General features: G+C 44.0%; 1 protein-coding gene across 1 annotated transcript in view; it reads left to right on the forward strand.

The window, feature by feature from the left end:
• Nucleotides 1-16223, forward strand: part of LOC134359156 (uncharacterized protein C3orf20-like) — a 42560-nt gene extending 26337 nt beyond the window's left edge. The window contains exons 3-5 of the mRNA XM_063072105.1: nucleotides 7459-7601; nucleotides 12782-12913; nucleotides 14883-16223. Of these exons, the coding sequence (XP_062928175.1) occupies nucleotides 7459-7601; nucleotides 12782-12913; nucleotides 14883-14958 (351 nt within the window). The 3' untranslated portion in view covers nucleotides 14959-16223. The remainder of the gene's footprint in view (nucleotides 1-7458; nucleotides 7602-12781; nucleotides 12914-14882) is intronic.
• Nucleotides 16224-22137: the final 5914 nt, after the last annotated feature.

Consider the following 22137-nt stretch of genomic DNA (forward strand, 5'->3'; position numbering starts at 1 on the left):
AGCATGGACAGAGCATTGGCTGATTGATGGGAGGCAAAGAGTGGGAATGAAGGGAGCCTTTTCTGACTGGCTGTCGGTGACAGGTGGTGTTCCACTGAGTCAGTGTTGGGACCGCTTTCTTTTACGTTGTATGTCAATGATTTGGATGACAGAATTAATGGTCTTTTGACCATGATTTGCAGACAATATGAAGATATGTGCAGGGGCAGGTAATGCTGAGGAAGCAGGGAGGCTGAGAGGGACTTAGACTGATTAGAGAATGGGCAAAGAAGTGGCAGATGGAATACAGTATCCAGAAGTGTAGGATAATGCACTTAGGTAGAAGGAATAAAAGTGTAGACTATTTTCTAAACAAGGAGAAACTTCAAAAATCTAGGGTGCAAAGGGACTTGGAAGTCTTCATGTAGGATTCCCCAAGGGTTAATTTGCAGGTTGAGTTGGTGGTGTGGAAGGCAAATGCAATGTTAGCATTCATTTCAAGAGGACTAGAATATAAAAACAGGATGTAATGCTGAGGCTTTATAAGGCTCTGGTGAGGCCTCACATGGAGTACTGTGAGCAGTTTTGGACCCTTATCTAAGAAAGGATGTGCTGACATTGGAAAGGGCTCAAAGAAAGTTCACAAAAATGATTCCAGGATTGAAAGGCTTATCGTATGTGAACCATTTGATGGCTCACTGGAATTTAGAAGAATAAGGAGGGATCTCATTGAAACCTATTGAATGTTGTAAGACCTAGATAGTGTGGATGTGGAGAGGATGTTTTCTATAGTGAGGGTGTCTAGGACCAGAGGGTGCAACCTCAGAATAGAGGGATGAGGAGAAATTTCTTTAGCTAGAGGGTGGTGAATCTATGGAATTTGGTACCACAGGCAGCTGTGGAGGCCAGATCACTGAGTGTATTTAAGGAGGTTGATAGATTTAAACCAAGGCATGAAAGGTCACAGGGAGAAAACAGGAGATTGAGAGGGAAATGGATCAGACATGATCAAATAACAGAGCAGACTTGATGGGCTGACTGGCCTAATTCTGTTCCAATGTCTTATGGTCAATCAGTTGAGAGAGTCAAGATGATATGAAACATCTCTCACATCCTACTTTGAGGATCTACCTGTGCTGAGTACAACATAAGATGGAATGAATCCCAATGGAAGATTATTGACCTGAAGCTTTACCTGATTTTCAAACTTCCACAGATGCTCTCTGACCTGCTAGGCATTTTCAGTTTTAACTTCTTTTACTTCAAACTTCCAGCATCATAGTCTACTTATGGTCAGTTTAATATCTATCCTGAAATCCTGATACACAGAACCTTCTATCTTGTCAGTCAGGACCCATGTGACCCTTTAAGTGAGTGTGCAAGATCTCTCCTCTCCCCAAGCTTCTGTCTCTTCCATGGCCAAAAAATAGTAAGGTGCCAAGAAATGGGATCATTGATCATGGACCTGTCACATGAAAAGAACCGGTCCCAACACAGACCACTTGCGGAAAGCAAGTGAGCGTTCTACACTGCCAATCAGCCTCTTGATCACTGTTGCCGGAGAAAGTGCCTGCGTATGACGGTCTCTCACTCAATGCTCCCAAGGGAAGGTCCTTGTGTTCAAGTGATCTTTCTCTCTCTCTCGATGCTGTTGCCAGATAGTGCCGGAGCAAGGTTTAATTGACACAGATTGTAGATTTGGACTCTAATTGAGGTTTATGATGTGTTCTAGTTTCTAGTTCTAGTTCTGATTGTTCTTTTTGTTACTACATTTAGGCGATATTTGAATTGGGGTGGCCAATGAACACAGCTGAACTGTTCTGAAATATGCCTTTTGATTTTGTGTTTTATATTCTGTATTTTTGCTCGTTATTTTCTCCTCAAATTTCAGGATGAACTTGATCATATTATGATCACTTCCCCTAAGAGTTCCATTACCTTAAATGCTTTAATCAATTCCAGTTCATTGCACGATATCCAATCCAGAATTGCTGATCCCCTAGTGGTCTCAACCAAGAACTGCCATAAAAAGCCACCTCGTAGGCATTCTACAAATTACCCCTCTTGGGATCCAGCACCAACTTGATTTTCCCAATCTACTGCATATTGAAATCCCCCATGAGTATCATAACATTACCCTTTTGACATGCATTTTCTAAATCCCGTTGTAATTTGTAGACTACATTTTTGCTACTCTTCAGAGGTCTGTATCTAACTCCCATCAGGGTCTTTTTACCCCTGCAGTTTCTCAGCTCTACCCAGAATGATGCTATGTCACCTCTTACTAATGATTTGATTTTAGTTTTTACCAACAGAGCCACCCCACCCCCTCTGCCTACCTGCCTGTCCTTTTTATAGAATATGTATCCTTGGACATTAAGTGACGGAGGAAAGGGAGGTTGGCTCACAAGTAGAGAAAGCTTGGAGACAGTGCGAAAGGGAGGATAGGCAGGTGATAGAGAAGGGATACGCTCAGACCGATGGTTTGAGATGTGTCTATTTTAATGCAAGGAGTATTATGAACAAAGCGGATGAGCTTAGAGCATGGATCAGCACTTGAAGCTACGATATTGTGGCCATTACAAAGACTTGGATGGTGCAGGGGCAGAAATGGCTACTTCAAGTGCCAGGCTTTAGATGTTTCAGAAAGGACAGGGAGGGAGGCAAAAGAGGTGGGGGCATGGCACTATTGATCAGAGATAGTGTCATGACTGCAGAAAAGGAGGAAGTCTTGGAGGGGTTGTCTACGGAGTCTCTGTGGATGGAAGTTAGGAATAGGAAAGGGCCAATAACTCTACTGGGTATTTTTAATAGACGACCCAATAGTAACAGGGATATTGAGGAGCAGATAGGGAGACAGATTCTGGAAAGGTGTAATAATAACAGAGCAATGTTGTCAGTCATTTCTAGAGGAATAGAGTATAGGAGCAGGGATGTGATGTTGAGGCTCTATAAGGCGCTGGTGAGACCTCACTTGGAGTACTGTGGGCAGTTTTGGTCTCCTTATTTAAGAAAGGATGTGCTGATGTTGGAGAAGGTACAGAGAAGATTCACTAGAATGATTCCAGGAATGAGAGGGTTAACATATGAGGAACATTTGTCCGCTCTTGGACTGTATTCCTTGGAGTTTAGAAGAATGAGGGGAGACCGCATAGAAACATTTCGAATGTTGAAAGGCATGGACAGAGTGGATGTGGCAAAGTTGTTTCCCATGATGGGGGAGTCTAGTACGAGAGGGCATGACTTAAGGATTGAAGGATACCCATTCAGAACAGAAATGCGAAGAAATTTTTTTAGCCAGAGGGTGGTGAATCTATGGAATTTGTTGCCACGGGTGGCAGTAGAGGCCAAGTCATTGGGTGTATTTAAGGCAGAGATTGATAGGTATCTGAGTAGCCAGGACATCAAAGGTTATAGTGAGAAGGCAGGGGAGTGGGACTAAATGGGAGAATGGATCAGCTCATGATAAAATGGCGGAGCAGACTCAATAGGCCGAACAGCCGACTTCTGCTCCTTTGTCTTTTGGTCTTATGGTCTTGTCGTGGTGGGAGATTTTAATTTCCCAAATATTGATTGGCATGTCCCCAGAGTGAGGGGTTTAGATGGGGTGGAGTTTGTTAGGTGTGTTCAGGAAGGTTCCTTGACACAATATGTAGATAAGCCTACAAGAGGAGAGACTGTACTTGATCTGGTATTGGGAAATGAACCTGGTCAGGTGTCAGGTCTCTCAGTAGGAGAGCATTTTGGAGATAGTGATCACAGTTCTATCTCCTTTACCATAGCATTGGAAAGGGAAAGGAACAGACAAGTTAGAGAAACATTTAATTGGAGTAAGGGGAAATATGAGGCTATCAGGCAGGAACCTGGAAGCATAAATTGGAAACAAATGTTCTCAGGGAAATGTACAGAAGAAATATGGCAAATGTTCAGAGGATATTTGCGTGGGTTTCTGCATGGGTACGTTCCAATGAGACAGGGAAAGGATAGTAGGGTACAGGAACCGTGGTGTACAAAGGCTGTTGTAAGTCTAGTCAAGAAGAAAAGAAGAGCTTATGAAAGGTTCAAAAAACTAGGTAATGATAGAGATCTAGAAGATTATAAGGCGAGCAGGAAGGAGCTTAAGAAGGAAATTAGGAGAGCCAGAAGGGGCCATGAGGAGGCCTTGGCAGACAGGATTAAGGAAAGCCCCAAAGCATTCTACAAGTATGTGAAGAGCAAGAGGATAAGATGTGAGAGAATAGGACCAGTCAAGTGTGACAGTGGAAAAGTGTGTATGGAACCAGAGGAAATAGCGGAGGTATTTAATGAATACTTTGCTTCAGTATTCACTATGGAAAAGAGTCTTGGCAATTGTAGGGATGACTTGCAGCAGACTGAAAAGCTTGAGAATGTAGATATTAAGAAAGAGGATGTGCTGGAGCTTTTGGAAAGCATCAAGTTGGATAAGTCACCGGCACCAGACAGGATGTACCCCAGACTACTGTGGGAAGCGAGGGAGGAGATTGCTGAGCCTTTGGCAATCATCATTAATGAGGACAGGAGAGGTTCCGGAGGATTAGAGGGTTGTGGATGTTGTTCCCTTATTCAGGAAAGGGCATAGAGATAGCCCAGGAAATTATAGACCAGTGAGTCTTACTTCAATGGTTGGCAAGTTGATGGAGAAGATCCTGAGAGGCAGGATTTATGAACATTTGGAGAGGCATAATATGATTAGGAATAGTCAGCATGGCTTTGTCAAAGGCAGTTCATACCTTACAAGCCTGATTGAATTTTTTGAGGATGTGACTAAACACATTGATGAAGGTAGAGCAATAGGTGTAGTGTATATGGATTTCAGCAAGGCATTTGATAAGGTACTCCATGCAAGGCTTATTGAGAGCGTAAGGTGGCATGGGATCCAAGGGGACATTGCTTTGTGGATCCAGAACAGGCTTGCCCACAGAAGGCAAAGAGTGGTTGTAGACAGGTCATATTCTGCATGGAGGTCGGTAACTAGTGGTGTGCCTCAGGGATCTGATCCGGGACCCCTACTCCTTATGATTTTTATGTGACCTGGATGAGGAAGTGGAGGAATGAGTTAGTAAATTTGCTGATGACACAAAGGTTGGGGGTGTTGTGGATAGTGTGGAGGGCTGTCAGAGATTACAGTGGGACATTGATAGGATGCAAAACTGGGCTGAGAAGTGGCAGATGGAGTTCAAGCCAGATATGTGTGAGGTGGTTCATTTTAGTGGGTCAAATATGATGGTGGAATATAGCATTAATGGTAAGACTCTTGGCAGTGTGGAGGATCAGCCAGAGAGCTTCCTCTCAAAGTAAGGGACAACTATTTAAACAAGGAGAAATTTCTTCTCTCAGACAGTTGTGAATCTTCAGAATTCTTTTGCACAGTGAGCTGTGGATTCCATCATTAAATGCATTGTTGCTGGCATTGAATGCAGCCTCCAATTCCTCAGCTAAAGTGCGGTCTCAGCAAAGCCCAGTACTGCTGCAACCTGACAATGGGGAGATCGAGGCAGGGAGTACTGGGTACAATTTCCCAAAGGATGGGATATCTGCCAGAAGTGGATATGATCATTTCAGGGCATGCAACACTTCTTGTTGTGTGTAATTTGCACATAATAAGCAGGAGGAAACATATTTTACTGATCCAGTCTTGATATGCTGGAGTATTGTGCAGAGGTTCAATAGACTAATTCCTGAGATAGGAGATTATTCAATAAACAGAGAAGATTAAAGATACAGATTAGCTTTATTTGTCACATATATATTGAAACATACATAAAAACATAGAAAACCTACAGAACTATACAGGCACTTCAGCCCATAATGCTGTGCTGAACTTTAGAAATTACCTAGGGTTACCCATAACCCTCTATTTTTCTGAGCTCCATGTACCTATCCAGGAGTCTCTTAAAAGTCCCTATCGTATCTGCCTCCACCACCGTCACCGGCTGCCCATTCCACACACTCACCACTCTCTGCGTAAAAAACTTACCCCTGACATCTCCTCTGTACCTTCTTCCAAGCACCTTAAAACTGTGCCCTCTCATGTTAGTCATTTCAGCCCTGGGAAAAAGCCTCTGACTAGCCACGTGATACACTTCTATCAGGTCACCTCTCATCCTCCGTCGCTTCAAGGAGAAAAGGCCGAGTTCACTCAACCTATTCTCGTAAGGCATGCTCCCCAATCCAGGCAACATCCTTGTAAATCTCCTCTGCACCCTTTCTATGGTTTCCACATCCGTCCTGTAGTGAGGTGACCAGAACTGATCATCAATTCAAATGATGAAAAATTGTGCTGGCAGCCCGCAAATGTCACCACGTTTCTGGCGCCAACATAACAGGTCCACAGCTCATGAATCCTAACCCATACATCTTTGGAATGTGGGAGGAAACCAGAGCACCCAGAGAAAACCCACACGGTCACAGAGAGAACGTACAAACTCCTTACAGACAGTGGAGGGAGTTGAACTCCGATCTCACGGCTGGCATTGTAATGGTGATATGCTAACCACTATCATAAGGTCACAAGATATGAGTAGCAGAATTAGGCCATTCAGCCCTTCAGGTTCTCTCTGTCATCCCATCATAGCTGATTTATTATCTCTCTCAACCCCATTCTCCTTTCTTCTCCCCGTAACCTTTAATGACCTTACTAATCAATAACCTATCAACCTCCGCTTTAAATATATCCAATGACTTGGCCTCCATCTGTGGCAATGAATTCCACAGACTCATCACCATCTGACTAAAGAAATTACTCCTCATCTCTGTTCTAAAGGGACGTCCTTCTACACTACTGGGCCACCCAGAGTTAGCTTATACTGTCTGAAATTTAGAAGAATGGCAATTGAAGTGTGTTCTTCCCCAGTGTGGGAATCCGGAACCAGGGGTTTTGCTCTCAAAGTAAGGGGCAACTACTGAAACAAGGAGTAACCTTATAAATCTTTTTCCCCCAAAGAGCTGTGGATTCTGTCACTAAGTGTAACAATGCTGGGATTTAAGAAATAATATGCAAATATAAACATTTTCTAATGGAGCATTAATATTTTTATGCAAATTCTTGTGTGTATGGATCAAGAACTGCTGCGCCAGTTTCTTGAGCTGCTCGGTCTAAAACAACATTTCTATTTATGTATAAATGTTCATCCTGGTTACCTGACCATAACATTAAGTAATAGCTTCCGCTCCTCGCCTTTAAAACAGAAGGAAATCCCGTGTGGTTCCCAAATTAAAAGCCAACAGATGAGAGCCAACACATCACAGAGATTTGAGCTACCAAACACAGTAAAGGAATTAAGCCACATACTCGTTTTTCTCCCTTGGTTTGCAACTTGCAACTGTGGAGAAATTTGTAAGGAACACTGAGCAGTTACTTCATTCGGCTCACAGTGAGGGATGTTCAAAGCTGGTAGTCACAGAGGTGGAACGGGTAAATATTGACTGATTTATGAATACCTTCCTTGTTGCCAACAGATGTATATTGGAGGGAAGTTGCTGTTTGCTGACCACATTTTTAATGGATACAGTACCACTGTCAAGGATCTGAAGAAACAATTAGCCAAAACTTATGAAGACTATTTAACAGGCCACCACCTGCTCCATGACTTCAGGTTCAGGTATTTGATCAGCCATCCTTTGGTTTCATGTTCATTATTTAGTTATAAGTTCCTGAAGCATTTAAGTGAACAGTATCAGTTTGCCAAAAGTACTCATAACAAAGGAACTGTGCAAAAGTCTTCAGAGTTAAAGTAGGAAATGTGTTTCGCGATGTTGTGTTAGCTTTTCCTGGAGATCAGTGACATGGCACAGGCCACTGACATGGTGATCCAGTGACATGTCAGGGTTATTAATTTAGTGATCCTGGAAATCCTGTGGTGTGTCAGTGATCACTGTCATGGTGATCCCATGATATATCAGTGGTCACTGACCGGGGATACAGTGATTTTATTTTTTTATTTTGAGATTATGATTATGATTATGAGGACATGCAGTCCTCTTTTATTGTCATTTAGTAATGTGTGCATGAAGAAATGATACAATGTTCCTCCAGAATGATATCACAGAAACACAAGACAAATCAAGACTGAAAAACTGACAAAAACCACATAATTATAACATATAGTTACAACAGTGCAAAACAATACCGTAATTTGATAAAGAACAGACCATGGGCACAGTAAAAGTCTCAAAATCACGATAGCCCCACCATCTCACGCAGACAGTAGAAGGGAGAAACTCTTCCTGCCATGAACCTCCAGCGCCGCAAACTTGCCGATGCAGCATCCTGGAAGCACCCGACCACAGCCGACTCTGAGTCCGTCCGAAAACTTCGAGCCTCCAACCAGCCCTCCGACACCGAGCACCATCTCTGCCGAGTGCTTCGACCCCAGCCCAGGCAATAGGCAAAGCCAAGGATTTGGGGCCTTCCCCTCTGGAGATTCTTGATCACACAGTAGCAGCTTCTGGCCCAAGAGCTGCACTGCCCAGCAACCTATCTATCTAACACTAACCTAATCACAGGACAATTTACCATCAACCTACTAAGCGGTACACCTTTGGACTGTGGGAAGAAGGCAGAGCACTTAACTAGGGATGATAGGGAGATATGGACGATGTGGGCAAAAGGCATCAGTGTAGAGAGGCAGCAAGGACAAAATGCTGGAGAAACTCAGCAGGTCAGGCAGGATCTATGGAGGGGAATAAGCAGTCGACGTTACTCTGGATTTCCAGCATCTGCTGAATCTCTTGTGCTTAGTATTTTCATCTTCAGTGGGTTCAAGACCTGGAACTGTCTGCCCAACAGTCCAGCTGGTGAACCTTCACCACAGTGACTCTCCATTGCATCCTCAGGAGCACTGAATGAGGGTAACACTGGCCTTGCTAGTTATGCCTACGTCAGTGAGTGAATTATAAACCACTGGTTAAGTTTCAATTTTTTAAAAAGTTTAGCATAACTGCTTTCATTTGACTCAGTGTATTTGTAAACCACCTTTTCAAAGGTTAGGTGCATAAACATGCAGTTCCCTATGTTGCCAAACAACCCTGGGGACTGTATCACCTAGTATATATTGGCCTGAGTTTTACAGGGAAACAAACCATTTCTATGATGTAACACACATCAAAGTTGCTGGTGAACACAGCAGGCCAGGCAGCATCTCTAGGAAGAGGTACAGTCAACGTTTCAGGCCGAGACCCTTCGTCAGGACTAACGAAGGTCCTGACGAAGGGTCTTGGCCTGAAACGTCGACTGTACCTCTTCCTGGAGATGCTGCCTGGCCTGCTGCGTTCACCAGCAACTTTGATGTGTGTTGCTTGAATTTCCAGCATCTGCAGAATTCCTGTTGTTTGCATTTCTATGATGTGATCAGTGAAATGCTCTGCCTTGAAGTAAAGTCATCAGCTTTTCCTGTCCTTGTAAATAACCTCCAAGCCTGAAGTCTTCAGGGAGAGGGCAACACTTCCTCTGTAACTTCAGTTGAGAGTAATAGCTGTGACAGCCACATAAAAATAAAAAATACAATTCAAATTTTAAATGCCTTTTTAAAATGTTTCAGGCATAGGTTTGGATGTTTATAATTATTCTTACATGCACTAGAGGGGGTCCTGGCTCAGTCTGCTGTGAGAGGTTTGTGAGTAACGGACTTTGTGGGTGACCCATGCCTGGCCCTTACCTACCCTGCTGTCTGACCCATTATGTCACAAAGACCCTGTCATTTTTTCAGGACGTTGTCATAAAGGATTTAGCCAGGTCAAGAACATGTATCCCACCTAGTGAATCTTATGAGGATAGGTGAGCAAGCTGGGGCTCTCTCTTTGGAGCAAAGGAGGATGAGCGGTGACTTGATAGAGGTGTACAAGATGATAAGAGGCGTAGAATGAGCAGCTAGCTGGAGAGTTTTTCCCAGGGCAGAAATGGCGAAGACAAGGGAGGATAATTTTAAGGTAATTGGAGGAAAGTGTAGGGGTTGCCACATATGTTTACATTTTCATTGAGGGTTGGATAAATGGCTGATGGGCAGTGGTCGATTTAGGACGTGTCTTTTATAATGAAGACAAGACCCAGGGCCCGATGTGCCACAATGGCGTTGTCATCGGCATACTGAAGCTCCGTGATAGTGAGAGTGCTGACCTTGTTCTTGGCCTTGAACCTTCAACCAGTTGAAGTTGAAAAGCCTGTTGTCCATTCAATACAAGATTGGGATTCCCTGTGCCAGGTCTTGACCAATGAGGTGAAGGACGACAGCAATGAAGGTGACAAATAGGGTGAGTGCGATGATGCAGACCAGTTTGACTCCTGCGCTGACAGTGAAGGGTTCTGGATCAGAGCCACTGCACTGAATACTCTGACTGACATACCATCATGCAGTAGCCTCAGTATTTGTAAGTACTTGTCAGGGCAGCCAGGGAGCTCGGCAATCCACTGTATCAAATGCCTTTATCAAATCTACAACAGCCAAGTAAAAAGAGTTGTCTTTGTTCATGGCATTTTTCCTGTAATTGTGCTGTGAAGATCTTGTCTGCAATTCAGATAGTGTAAGAAGTCAGTTGATAAGGATGCGTGCAAGCACTTTGCCTGTTGTTGACAGGAGGGAGATGCCTCTGTAATTGCCACAATCTACATTGTCTTTCTTCTTGAATATTAGAGCATACCTAAGCTCTGAGGGAAGTTGACCTTCAGGAGTTGGGTGTGTATGTGCCGCAGGAGTGTTGGTTCACCTTCTTTGAGGGCACTCTCCTCGAAAGCTGACATCGACTTGGAGATCAACCACAACCTGAGTAGTGCCAGTGGAGCCTATGTAAGATTAAAGAAGAGTGTTTGAAGACCGCGACCTACAGGTTCAAACAAAACTTGAGGTTTATACAGCCGCCATCCTCCCTACATGGAGCTGAATCATGGACCATTGACAGTAGACCCCTGAAAGCCCTGGAACAATGCCACCAAAAATTTTGAGGATCATCTGGAAGGACAGACACACTAAGACCAGCGTACTGGAGGAGGCCTAAATGAGCAGCACCAACTCTGATGGTTAGGTCTTGTCACCCAGATGCCTAACTCACACCTGGAACAGATCCTTTACCCTCTGTTGAAGGAAGGTCAGCGAACCACTAGTGAGCAAAGGAAACACCTCAAAGATAACGTCAAAAATAAATCTGAAGAAATTCAACACTATATCTAGAAACTGGGAAGACTTTCCACTCACAAGATATAACCGGAGGAAATACGTTCAAGAGGGAGCAGCGCTACGTGAAAGTGACCTGAGCTCTGCTGCAGAGAACCAGCAGCAGCTGCAAAAGGAGAGAGTTTGCAGGCGAAAGACCCAACTACTAACCACAGCCACCACTTACTCCCACCCACACCATGAACGTGGACCCCGCAGCCACCAATAGACAACCCCTCGGGAGAACATCACACTCAACTCGAGTGACCGCACTGCTAAAGGGAAATGTCTTTCACAAAGAACGGTGGGTGCATGGAACACCCTGCCAGGGCCAGTGGTAGAGGCAGATACTGTACATCAGGGGCATTTAAGAAACGCTTGGCAATGATGGGCCATGGAGAGCTATGTAGGGGAGAAGGGTGGGATTGATCGCAGAGGAGGTTAAAATTTGGCACAACATCGTGTGCCGAAAGGCCTGTACTGTGCTGTAGTGTTGTAGCTTCACTGGGTAGGCACAGCCTTTTTCCAGTAATTAATAGCAGACGTGGGTCACTCACTGCTGAGCAACATGCGATGGCCCACTGCCTCTCTTCAAGCTTCCGTCCAACTCCCTACATCTGATTATCTGACTCACCATTTCACCTGGAGCTCTCTCTGCTGCTGCTGCTGTCTACTTTAACAACACTGCCCTTAGCATAGAAAATATTTCCACAGGCATCAAATGAACGTTATCAAATAAGACAGTGAGCAACTTGAAGAGTATTTTAGGGCAGATGCTGGAGGCAGTTGGCTGATGTTACAGATCTGGAAATACGCCATCTTAAAGATGACTCATCTACAGTATATGGTTAGAACACATGTCAGACCTACCAGTGGCATCAAGTCTGACAACAGACTGGATCAGACATGCAGAGGTCCTACTAAGAGGAATGGAGTGAGAGACGGGTGAGCAGAGCAAAAGGTGGGAGGGCTGAAGACAATGACTTCTATCACAGTTTACTACACTTCACAGTTTGTATCATGTATACATTTTGAAATAAAGCACCAAGCAAATCTTTCCCTCCACCCCACTTTCTGCTTTCTGCAGAGTTCACTTTCCATAGATGCTGCCCGGGCTAGCGAGTTCCTCCAGCATTTTGTGTGTGTGGATGAGATTATCTTGCTGCTGCTACCGATGGTACCCATTCTTCTGGTATTATCATCTAACATAACTTCATTAGATCACTGAACTCCGATTGCCTCATCACTGAACTGTTCCCACAACCTATGGACTCACTTTCAAGGACTCTTTATCTCATGTTCTCGATATTTATTGCTCATTTTTTTCTTTTATATTTGCAGAGTTTTTTGTCTTTTGCATACTGGTTGTACGCCCAGATGGTGCAGTCTTTTATTGATTCTATGGTTATTGGATTTGTTGAGTATGCCCACAAAATGAATCTCAGCATTGTATATGGTGACACATGTGTACTTTCGTAATAAATTTACGTTGAACCTTTTGAACTTTGATGTAGGATGACATCTAACTTCATATTCAATTGACCTTAAGGGAGAATGAATTTATTGTAGTAACATAAATCTTTTAGGCTCTTGCTGAATTGGATTAAACAACTAAAACTCTTTTCTGCTTTCCCCAGTTCGTTTCATTACAATCAATCAGGTACCGAATTGGACAAGAGGCTCTCGATTAGTCAACCGGACCATCGCGAGAGACCCAGATCTGAAGCCTCTATTCTGCCAGGCACATGCATTTTTCCGACTTCTGACAGGTGAGAAAGATTCGATGTCCCTGAGTGCCAAGCCAGATAGGAAAGGCTATCTGTCTATTCCTGCTCTACATCATCTCAGCTCTCTGGAACTGCTGGCAATATGGATGGTTGGGGATGTGCCCTGATGTAGACAGACACAGTGACAATGCTGGCTTTGTGAACACAATCCAATACGAACCCCACTTCCCTGTGCTCTTCCCATAGCGATCTGCCCATGTTTGCCATAACACGTGTGTAGTTGGAACAATCTCAATTTTGTATTGTTCCAACGATCCTTGATGCTAATAGAAAGTGGATCCATTATCATCCATTTCTTATGTGCAGATCAGACACAAGTGATGTTAACAGCTTTCTTTGAAGAAGTCCACAGGATGACTCAAACCCTACATGAGGATTATATTCTTTTCTAAGAAACCCAGTTAAAACTTTCCTATATATATAAAACTATGTTTTCAAACTTCCTGAGGTTTCTTGGTCAACTACAAGTAATCCCAGTATCTTAAACCCTTCTAATCACTTTGGAAGTTAGAACATGGGGTTAATGGCCAGGATTCTTAGCAGTGTGGAGGAACAAAGGGATCAAGGGGCCCACAGCCATATTTACTCAAAGTCGCCGTGCAAGTTGATAGGGTTGTTAATCAGGTGTATGATGTATTGGCCTTAGTTCGGTGGGAGTGGGGGGTGAGTTCAAGAGCCACACGGTAATGTTGCTAATCTATAATACCGTGGTTAGACCACGCTTGAAATATTGTGTTTAATTCTGGTCACCTCATTATAGGAAGGATGTGGAAGCTTTAGAGAAGGTGCAGAAGAGATTTACCAGGATGCTGTCTGGACTAGAGAGCGTGTCTTATAAGGAGAGGTTGAGTGAGCGAGGCCTTTCTCTTTGGGGAGAAGGAAGATAAGAGGTGACTTGACAAAGGTGTACAAGATGACGAAACATAGATCGAGTGGATTTCCTAGAGTAGAAGTGGCTAATACGAGGGGGCAAAACTTTAAGGTGATTGGAGGAAAGTATAGGGGGGTGTCAGAGTTAAGTTTTTACACTGGAAGTGTGTTGGTGGTAGAGGCAGATGTATAAGGGTGATTTAAGAAACTCTTAGGTAGGCACAAGTATGATGGATAAATGGACGGCTGTGTAGGAGGGAAAGGTTAGATTGATCTTAGAGTAGGTTAAAAGGTCAGCACAGCATTGTGGGCCAAATAGCCTGTAGTGTTCTATGTTCTAAGGTCTAATCTATAGGATGACTCAACCCCCACATTCGTGCTATATTCTTTTCCAAGGAACCCAGTTAAAACTTCCTTATATTAAAAAAACAAATTTAAGTTATCAAATTTCCAGAGGTTTCCTGGTCAACTACAAGTAATCCCAATATTTCAAACCATTCTCATAACAATAATTTCCCATCCCAAGTCGATCTGTGCTGTACCATCTCCATGGATTTACACTCTTTTCAATAATTGAGTGGCTAAAAAAACTTCAACCTTCTTTATGGTTTTATCTTCCTGCTGTTTTTAACTGTACCCACAGAGAAATACTCCTTCATGTGCCATGGGGAAGACCTAAGCAGTCCTGGCTGTGCATCCGTCCGTCTCTCATCTCACTATCACGAGACTACTGACAGAACCTCATGAAGGTTGACCAGTCTATCCACTAAGCACAAATCATGCTGGTGTGGCGCCTAACTCACAACCAGCTCCGAGTTAACAGCTGTGGCAGTTCCAACGGGTCAGAGTGCCGTCTGAGAAAGGCGACGATGTTTCCTTCTGGGAGCTCAGACGTAGGAAGTTTCCCAACCGATCCCACATCCTGATCCATTGCCAAAAGTACACTCATCAGTAGACAGCTGCCTACAGCGTAGCTACCAGCCACGACTGCACCCTCTACCAGTCACCAGGTCAAGGGGAGGAAGGTAAAAATAACCTAGACTGTGTCAGAATAACAATCAATCCTTCTTTTCTTTTGCAGGGCTGCGACAATCCAGAACTTCATCGCGTTTAGTTTGTCTCAGCGAAGTGGCTGTTGCAGTAGTATGTTGTACTGAATGGCATCTGGACTCTGGGACCGTGCAGTGGAAGGCTGACACCTCCGGCCTGAGCAGTAATTTGGGTTATTGCTCACACCTAGCATTTGTCACCAATTTCTGCAGTACCACTTGATAAAAATTACTGTGCTACTCTTGTTTGTTCAGACCAAATATAGTGGTACGGAAGGGGCTCCCTGTTCACTGCAAGCATGCTTAATCTTGTAGTTTTCCACTAGCTTCTGGCTTGTTTTTCCCCACACACAAAGCCCAGCTGCTGAGTCAGCTGTAACTGGTTTTCTACAAGGAACACACTAAAGATCATTTGCCTAAAATTCATACAACCAAGATCTGTTACTGAAGATATTTTTACAGAAAGATAGAGCTTCTGGCTTTAATTTAATGCAGATATTTTCCCCTTCAGGTCAAAACATTTAGCTGTGCTTGGTATAAACCATTCATTTCCAATCTAATACAGTTATAGTGCAATTTTCTCTATGCCTGTGCATTCTATTTTATTCTGTATAATCAGAGTCAAACCTCTGGGGCCTGAACTGCACTCTCAGCTGGTCACAAAAGAATCCCTGCACGGTTCCAGAAGGGGTAAGGGGAATGTTTCTGGTTTCCTGATCATTACTTATCCCTCAATCAAAACCTCCAACAAGGATTCCTTTATCCTTTTGTGCTGTGTGGAAATAGGCTGTCATGTTTCCCAGATCAGAATGTGAAACACAAGCGGAAGCAATGGAATCATGGAAGATAAGAGATAAGTGTAAGCCTTTATTGCTGCCTGTTTTGATGGGAGATATCTACTCATTCACCAATATCCATAACATTTGAGAATGCATCAGTGCCTCAGAGCCACACCCCCAGGCTTCACTGGTCAGGTATCCTCCTCGCTAAAACTGTAGACATAAAATCCTGACTCATGAGCCTCAAGACATGTACAAACTTCAGGATCTAAGGTGAGTATGAAACTAGTCGTCTGCCCGACAGCAGTGATACTTGCCTCCTCTATGCTTGTCAGACCAGGATTCCTACAGCGCTGCCTCTAAAAATACCTGACCTAAAAGTGAAGGACAAGTGGAAATCAGTGTGCTCTCCAAGACCAATATCCTGCTTACCCGTGACCAGCTACAGCGGAGATTGTCTTAGGCTACACCAGGGTATTGATCAGCTGGAAAGTGGGGAGTAGAAGAAATTTAATCCTGACGAGTGGCAAGTGACTCCTTTTGGAAGGTCAGTTAAGGGAAGGACATATAGAGTAAATAGTGAAGTGTTGATGAACTGAGGACCTTGGGGTACAAATCCATAGATCCCGAAAAGTGTTTGGTTCATGAAAAAGACAAATGGCACAGGATATAAGGGTTGCCCATTACAACTTTATAAAACATTGGTTGTGCCTCAGATGGAGTGTAGTGTGCAGTGCAGAGGAGATTCAGCAATTTGCTGTCTGGATCAGATGATTTCAATTACAAGGAGGATTGGATAGGCTGGGTTGTGTCCCTAGAGTGAAGCAGGTTAAGAGTCCTGATAGAAGGACACAAAATTCCTAAAATAGGAAGGCATAGGTGAGAGGTTAGAAATTTGGAAGTAATGGGCTAAAGATCTGATTTTTGACCTATACAACTCTGACTTTATATGCTCAAAACCTCCTTGAAGAAATGCAGCATCCCCTCCCCCCCTCCCCAAACTCTTGGAACCTCTGGCCTGTGACCAATCTATGTATTTATGCAGCATTGCGGATGGGATGGAGGACCTCAAGACCGTGAATGGAGAACACAGAAGCCGGGGTAAGCAGCGCCTCACAAACTACCTGCCTGCTGTCCCTCAGGTATCTTCTAGCCCACTGGTGGGTGAGTCTGCAGCTCCCACCTCAGCGCCATCAGTCACCTCAGAACCCACAGCTCCAGAGTGGAAGCAACGTCCCGGGAACAACCTGAGAAGAGGAGGTTGTGATCCGATCCCACTCCATCTCTGCAGATTTCAATATCGTCAATCACACTCGTTCCTCTTGATCTGGGTTCACACCAGGGAACTTCCTTATCACCACTACACATACTGTGTAAGACAAGCAATGTTATCAAGAATATATCGCAAAGAAATAACTTCCTAGGGTCACGATAGCACTGTTGAGGTAGATGTTCAAACTGCTCCTGCCACTGATTTCCACATGGAGTCACAACTGTAACACAGGAAATGCAGCAGCCAATGTTTACACAGGAAGATTCCACAAATAGTAATGAGATAAAGACCAGGTAGTGTTATGACTTCAGCTGAGCAGTAAGCACCTGCCAGGACATTGGGCCAATCTGCAAAACAAGCAAAGGATATTTTAAATCCATGTGGGATGCCAAGCTGGGCCTTGGTTTAACATCTCATCGGAAAGGAGTATAAATCTCCTGCCCCATTACAGTGCACGTTCAGAGGGAATGATCTAACTTACCAGAGCTCAACAGTAAACAGCCCACTGGGGATGCTTGTTCTGTCAGCATCCTTCTGCCAGAGGATAGCTCCCTGCTGATTGGACAGGCCTACATTAGGGAGATACCTTGCCAGCCAGTGAGGCTCTGAGGTCAAGCCTGACATCACAACCATTCAAACATGCTTGGACACTGATGACAAATACCAAAACTGTGTTTTTAAAAACTATTTTAAACATTTGGAAAAATACTAAAATAGTAAAATACAATTACAAAGTTAAATATATTTAAAAACAACTGATTAAATCAAACACAAAAATGAACCCACTTGTTCTTTCCATGGCCAATTGCACGGCATTGATTTTGCCAAGCCTGTAGTTTTGCACTGGGAAGGCACCGGGAGCATTTCCCCATTAAATGCTGGGAAATTTGGTGAAGCCTGTGATCTCCTGTTTGACTCCTCAAGTTTACCAATGCCCTTGGATTGCCACTTGGCTGATGCCCCAGAGGGGATGTCCACCAGTTCAGTGGTGAAAGACGGAAGACTGAGGCTGTTGTATTTGAATGTCTGGGCCTCACTAATTCCTGCGGTTAGCACGGAGCTCTGCAATCACCATCGCCACCCTTGGTCTCGGCACTGTTGTACCTACTCTGAATTTGTGCCTGATAGTAAGACTTAAATGAGCCAAAGAATATATTGCAGTACATCACAGGATGGGCTCTTCAACCCCCGGCATCAATCCAACCATGATGCCACACATTGGATGAAATTTTAAAAAAGAAATGCTGGATCTCTAAAACAAGAGAAAATCTGCAGATGCTGGAAATCCAAGCAACCGTGTGAATTGCTGTAACTCTTTCTCCAACAGCACCATGGAAGCACTTTCATCAGGACTGTAGCAGATAGTCAGGTTACCCACCACCAGCTTCTCACAGGTTATGTTAGGCAAGTGAAAGCTACTTCACACTCCTTCACTTGTGTCTTGTAAATGATGCAAAGACTGTCAGGAGGTGAGGCACTCGCTGCAGATGCTCCCTGTTCCCAGCTGAATTTCTGGTTGATAGCCACTCTGAGGATGTTGTTGATGGTGGATTTGGCACTACTTATGCAATTGAGTGGTTTGGAGATGGTAATTCTTAGAGAGAGGCGATTGCAACGGTAGGAAAAGCACGATAACTCATATCTCTCAATATAACATTATAAGAGACTGCATTATCAGAATGAAATTAATTTGAATGCAGAGAATGCCCTGCCTCAGATTAGTCTAATCATGGTAACTTGTACACATTGCTTCTACATTGTAGACTTTCCTCAGACAAACTATCCAAGTAGATTGTGTCCTATAGAGTGGACAGTTCTGGAGTTTGACAGTAGATTCCTTATCCTGATGTAGAGGGTTATATCTTATATATTTTATTTATTGAGGTACAGCAAGAAATAAATGCTTCCAGCCCTTCGAGTCTCACTGCCCAACAATCCTACCAATTAATCATCGCCTGATCTTGGGACAATTTACAATGACCAACTAACCTACAAACCACTATGTGTTTGGACGCTGGGAAGGAATGTACAAACTTCCGTATGGAGGATGCTGGAATTAAACTCCTACGCCCACATGCTATTGTGGGCTTTTGTCTTGGGATAAAATGAAGATTAAGTTGATAGTTAAGGATTATTGCGTCCCAGATAGGAGCAGGAGCTAATTTTCCCCTTACACATACTCCAGCCAATAAGGAAATATTAGACATTTTACCTCAATGCTACATTACTGTGCTAACCCCAGATCCCTAAATCTCTCAGGCCATTTCTTAAGGCAACTTACAGAGAAGTTTCAGCTACGTGGAGTGGCCAGAGATTGGACATTGCAGACTCCCAATAGGGGTTAAGAGAAACAAGTGGAGCCCAGTCATAAGGTACCTACAAGGCAGTTGCTGCAATGTGAGCATAACCATCTCCAACCCACTCAATGGCATCCGCTGTGGCAAATCTATTAAGCCTATTTACTCAATGCTACCGCAAGGTGCACTCCCATCAATCCCATTCCCCACTTATTTCCCAGGAACTTATTTTCCCTGACATCCCCATCAACTATCATGCACCTACACTAAGAGATAATTCACCTAAGGCAATTAACCACCACTTGACCAGCCTATCTATTTCATTCCTACTGAGATTCTGCCAACAACAGTGGCGTCATCAGCAAAGTTGTACATGGTTTCCGAGCTGTGCCCAGCCACACAATCATGAGTGTAGAGTGGTGCAGTGTGCTAAGCACACATCCTTGAGGTGCACCTTTGTTGGTTGTCAGCAAGGAGAGGTTATCACCAATCCGTACTGTCTGTGGTCTGTCAAGAATCCATTTGCAGAGGGAAGTACAAAGGCCCAGGTTTTGAAGCTTGCTGATTAGTACTGAGGGAGTGATGGTGTTGAACACCAAACTGTAATTGCTGTCTGAGGGATGTACTACTGTTGTCCAGCTTATCCAAAGCCCTGTGGAGAGTTAGTGAGATTGCGTCCACTGTACATCTGCTGTGGCGGCAGGTCCTTGCTCAGGCAAGAGTTTATACTAGTCAGGACCAACCTCTTAAAGCACTTCATCGTAGTGGATGAGTGCTACCAGGCCAAGCCATTGCAGCAGCTCATTCCACTCTTCCTAGGCACTGGTACAATTGAGGCAGAGAGTGGGAATAAAGAGGACCTATTCTGGCTAACTGTGGGTGCAGGGCTCGGTGTTGGGACCACTTCTTTTCATGTTAAACGTCAAACGCTTTGTGGCCAAGTTTGCAGAAAATACAAAGATTGGTGGAGAGGCAGGTAGTATTGATGAAACAGGGAGTCTACAGAAGGAATTAGATTTGGAGAATGGGCAAAGAAGCGGCAGATGGATTACAGTGTAGCAAAGTTATGGTTATGCACTTTGGTAGAAGAAATAAAGTTGTGAACTTTTTCTAAACGGGGAGCAAATTCAGAAATCAGAGGTGCAAAGGGATTTGGAAGACCGTGCAGGATTCCTAAAGGTTAATTTGCAATTGAATCAGTTGTAAGGAATGCAAATACAATGGTAGTATTCATTTTGAGAGGACTAGAATACAAAAGCAAGGACGTAATGCTGAGGGTTTATAAGGCATTGCTCAGACCGCAGTTTTGGGCCCCTTATCTAAGGATCTGCTGGCATTGGAGAAGGTCCAGAGGTGGTTCACAGAAATGATCACGGGTCAAAAATGAAAGGGTTAACACGAGAATTTGACAGCTCTGGGTCTGTACTCACTGGCATTTGGAAGAATGGGGGTGGGGGGGTAAGACCTCATTGAAACCTATTGAATATTGAAAGGCCTAGATAGAGTGGACATGGAGAGGATGTTTCCTGTAGTGGAGTAGTCTAGGACTAGGGGCACAGCCCCTTTAAGACCATAAGACAAAGGAGCATTTTATCATGAGCTGATCCATTCTCCTATTTAGTCCCACTCCCCCGCCTTCCCACCATAACCCTCGATGCCCTGGCTACTCAGATACCTATCAATCTCTGCCTTAAATACACCCAATGACTTGGCCTCCACTGCCGCCCGTGGCAACAAATTCCACAGATTTACCACCCTCTGGCTAAAAAAATTTCTTCACATCTCTGTTCTGAATGTGCACCCTTCAATCTTTAAGTCATGCCCTCTCGTACTAGACTCCCCCAACATGGGAAACAATTTTGCCACATCCACCCTGTCCAAGCCTTTCAACATTCGAAATGTTTCTATGAGGTCCCCCCTCATTCTTCTAAACTCCAAGGAATACAGTCCAAGAGCGGACAAATGTTCCTCATATGTTAACCCTCTCATTCCCGGAATCATTCTAGCGAATCTTCTCTGAACCCTCTCCAATGTCAGCACATCCTTTCTTAACTAAGGAGCCCAAAACTACACACAGTACTCCAAGTGAGGCCTTACCAGTGCCTATAGACCCTCAACATCACATCCCTGCTCCCATACTTTATTCCTCTAGAAATGAATGCCAACATTGCATTCGCCTTCTTCACCACCGAATTAACCTTGAGGTTAACCTTAAGGGTGTCCTGTACGAGGACTCCCAAGTCCCGTTGCATCTCAGAACTTTGAATTCTCTCCCCATTTAAATAATAGTCTGCCCATTTATTTCTTCTACCAAAGTGCATAACTATACACTTTCCAACATTGTATTTCATTTGCCACTTCTTTGCCCATTCTCCCAATCTATCCAAGTCTCTCTGCAGACTGTTTCCTCAGCACTACCGGCCCCTCCACCTACCTTCATATCATCAGCAAACTGAGCCACAAAGCCATCAATTCCATAATCCAAATCGTTGATGTACAACGTAAAAAGAAGCGGCCCCAACACGGGCCCCTGTGGAACACCACTGGTTACCAGCAGCCAACCAGAATCGGATCCTTTTATTCCCACTCTCTGTTTCCTGCCAATCAGCCAACACTCTATCCACGTATGTAACTTTCCCGTAATTCCATGGGCTCTTACCTTGTTAAGCAGCCTCATGTGTGGCACCTTGTCAAAGGCCTTCTGAAAATCCAAATATACAACATCCACTACATCTCCCTTGTCTAGCCTACTTGTAATTTCCTCAAAAAATTGCAATAGGTTTGTCAGGCAGGATTTTCCTTTAAGGAAACCATGCTGAGTTCTGCCTATCTTGTCATATGCCTCCAGGTACTCCGTAACCTCATTCTTGACAATGGACTTGAACAGAGATGAAGTGGAATTTCTTTAACCAGAGGGAGGTGAATCCATGCAATTCAT

Source organism: Mobula hypostoma, chromosome 20 (genome assembly GCF_963921235.1).
Source record: "Mobula hypostoma chromosome 20, sMobHyp1.1, whole genome shotgun sequence".
NCBI classification, from domain to species: Eukaryota; Metazoa; Chordata; class Chondrichthyes; order Myliobatiformes; family Myliobatidae; genus Mobula; species Mobula hypostoma.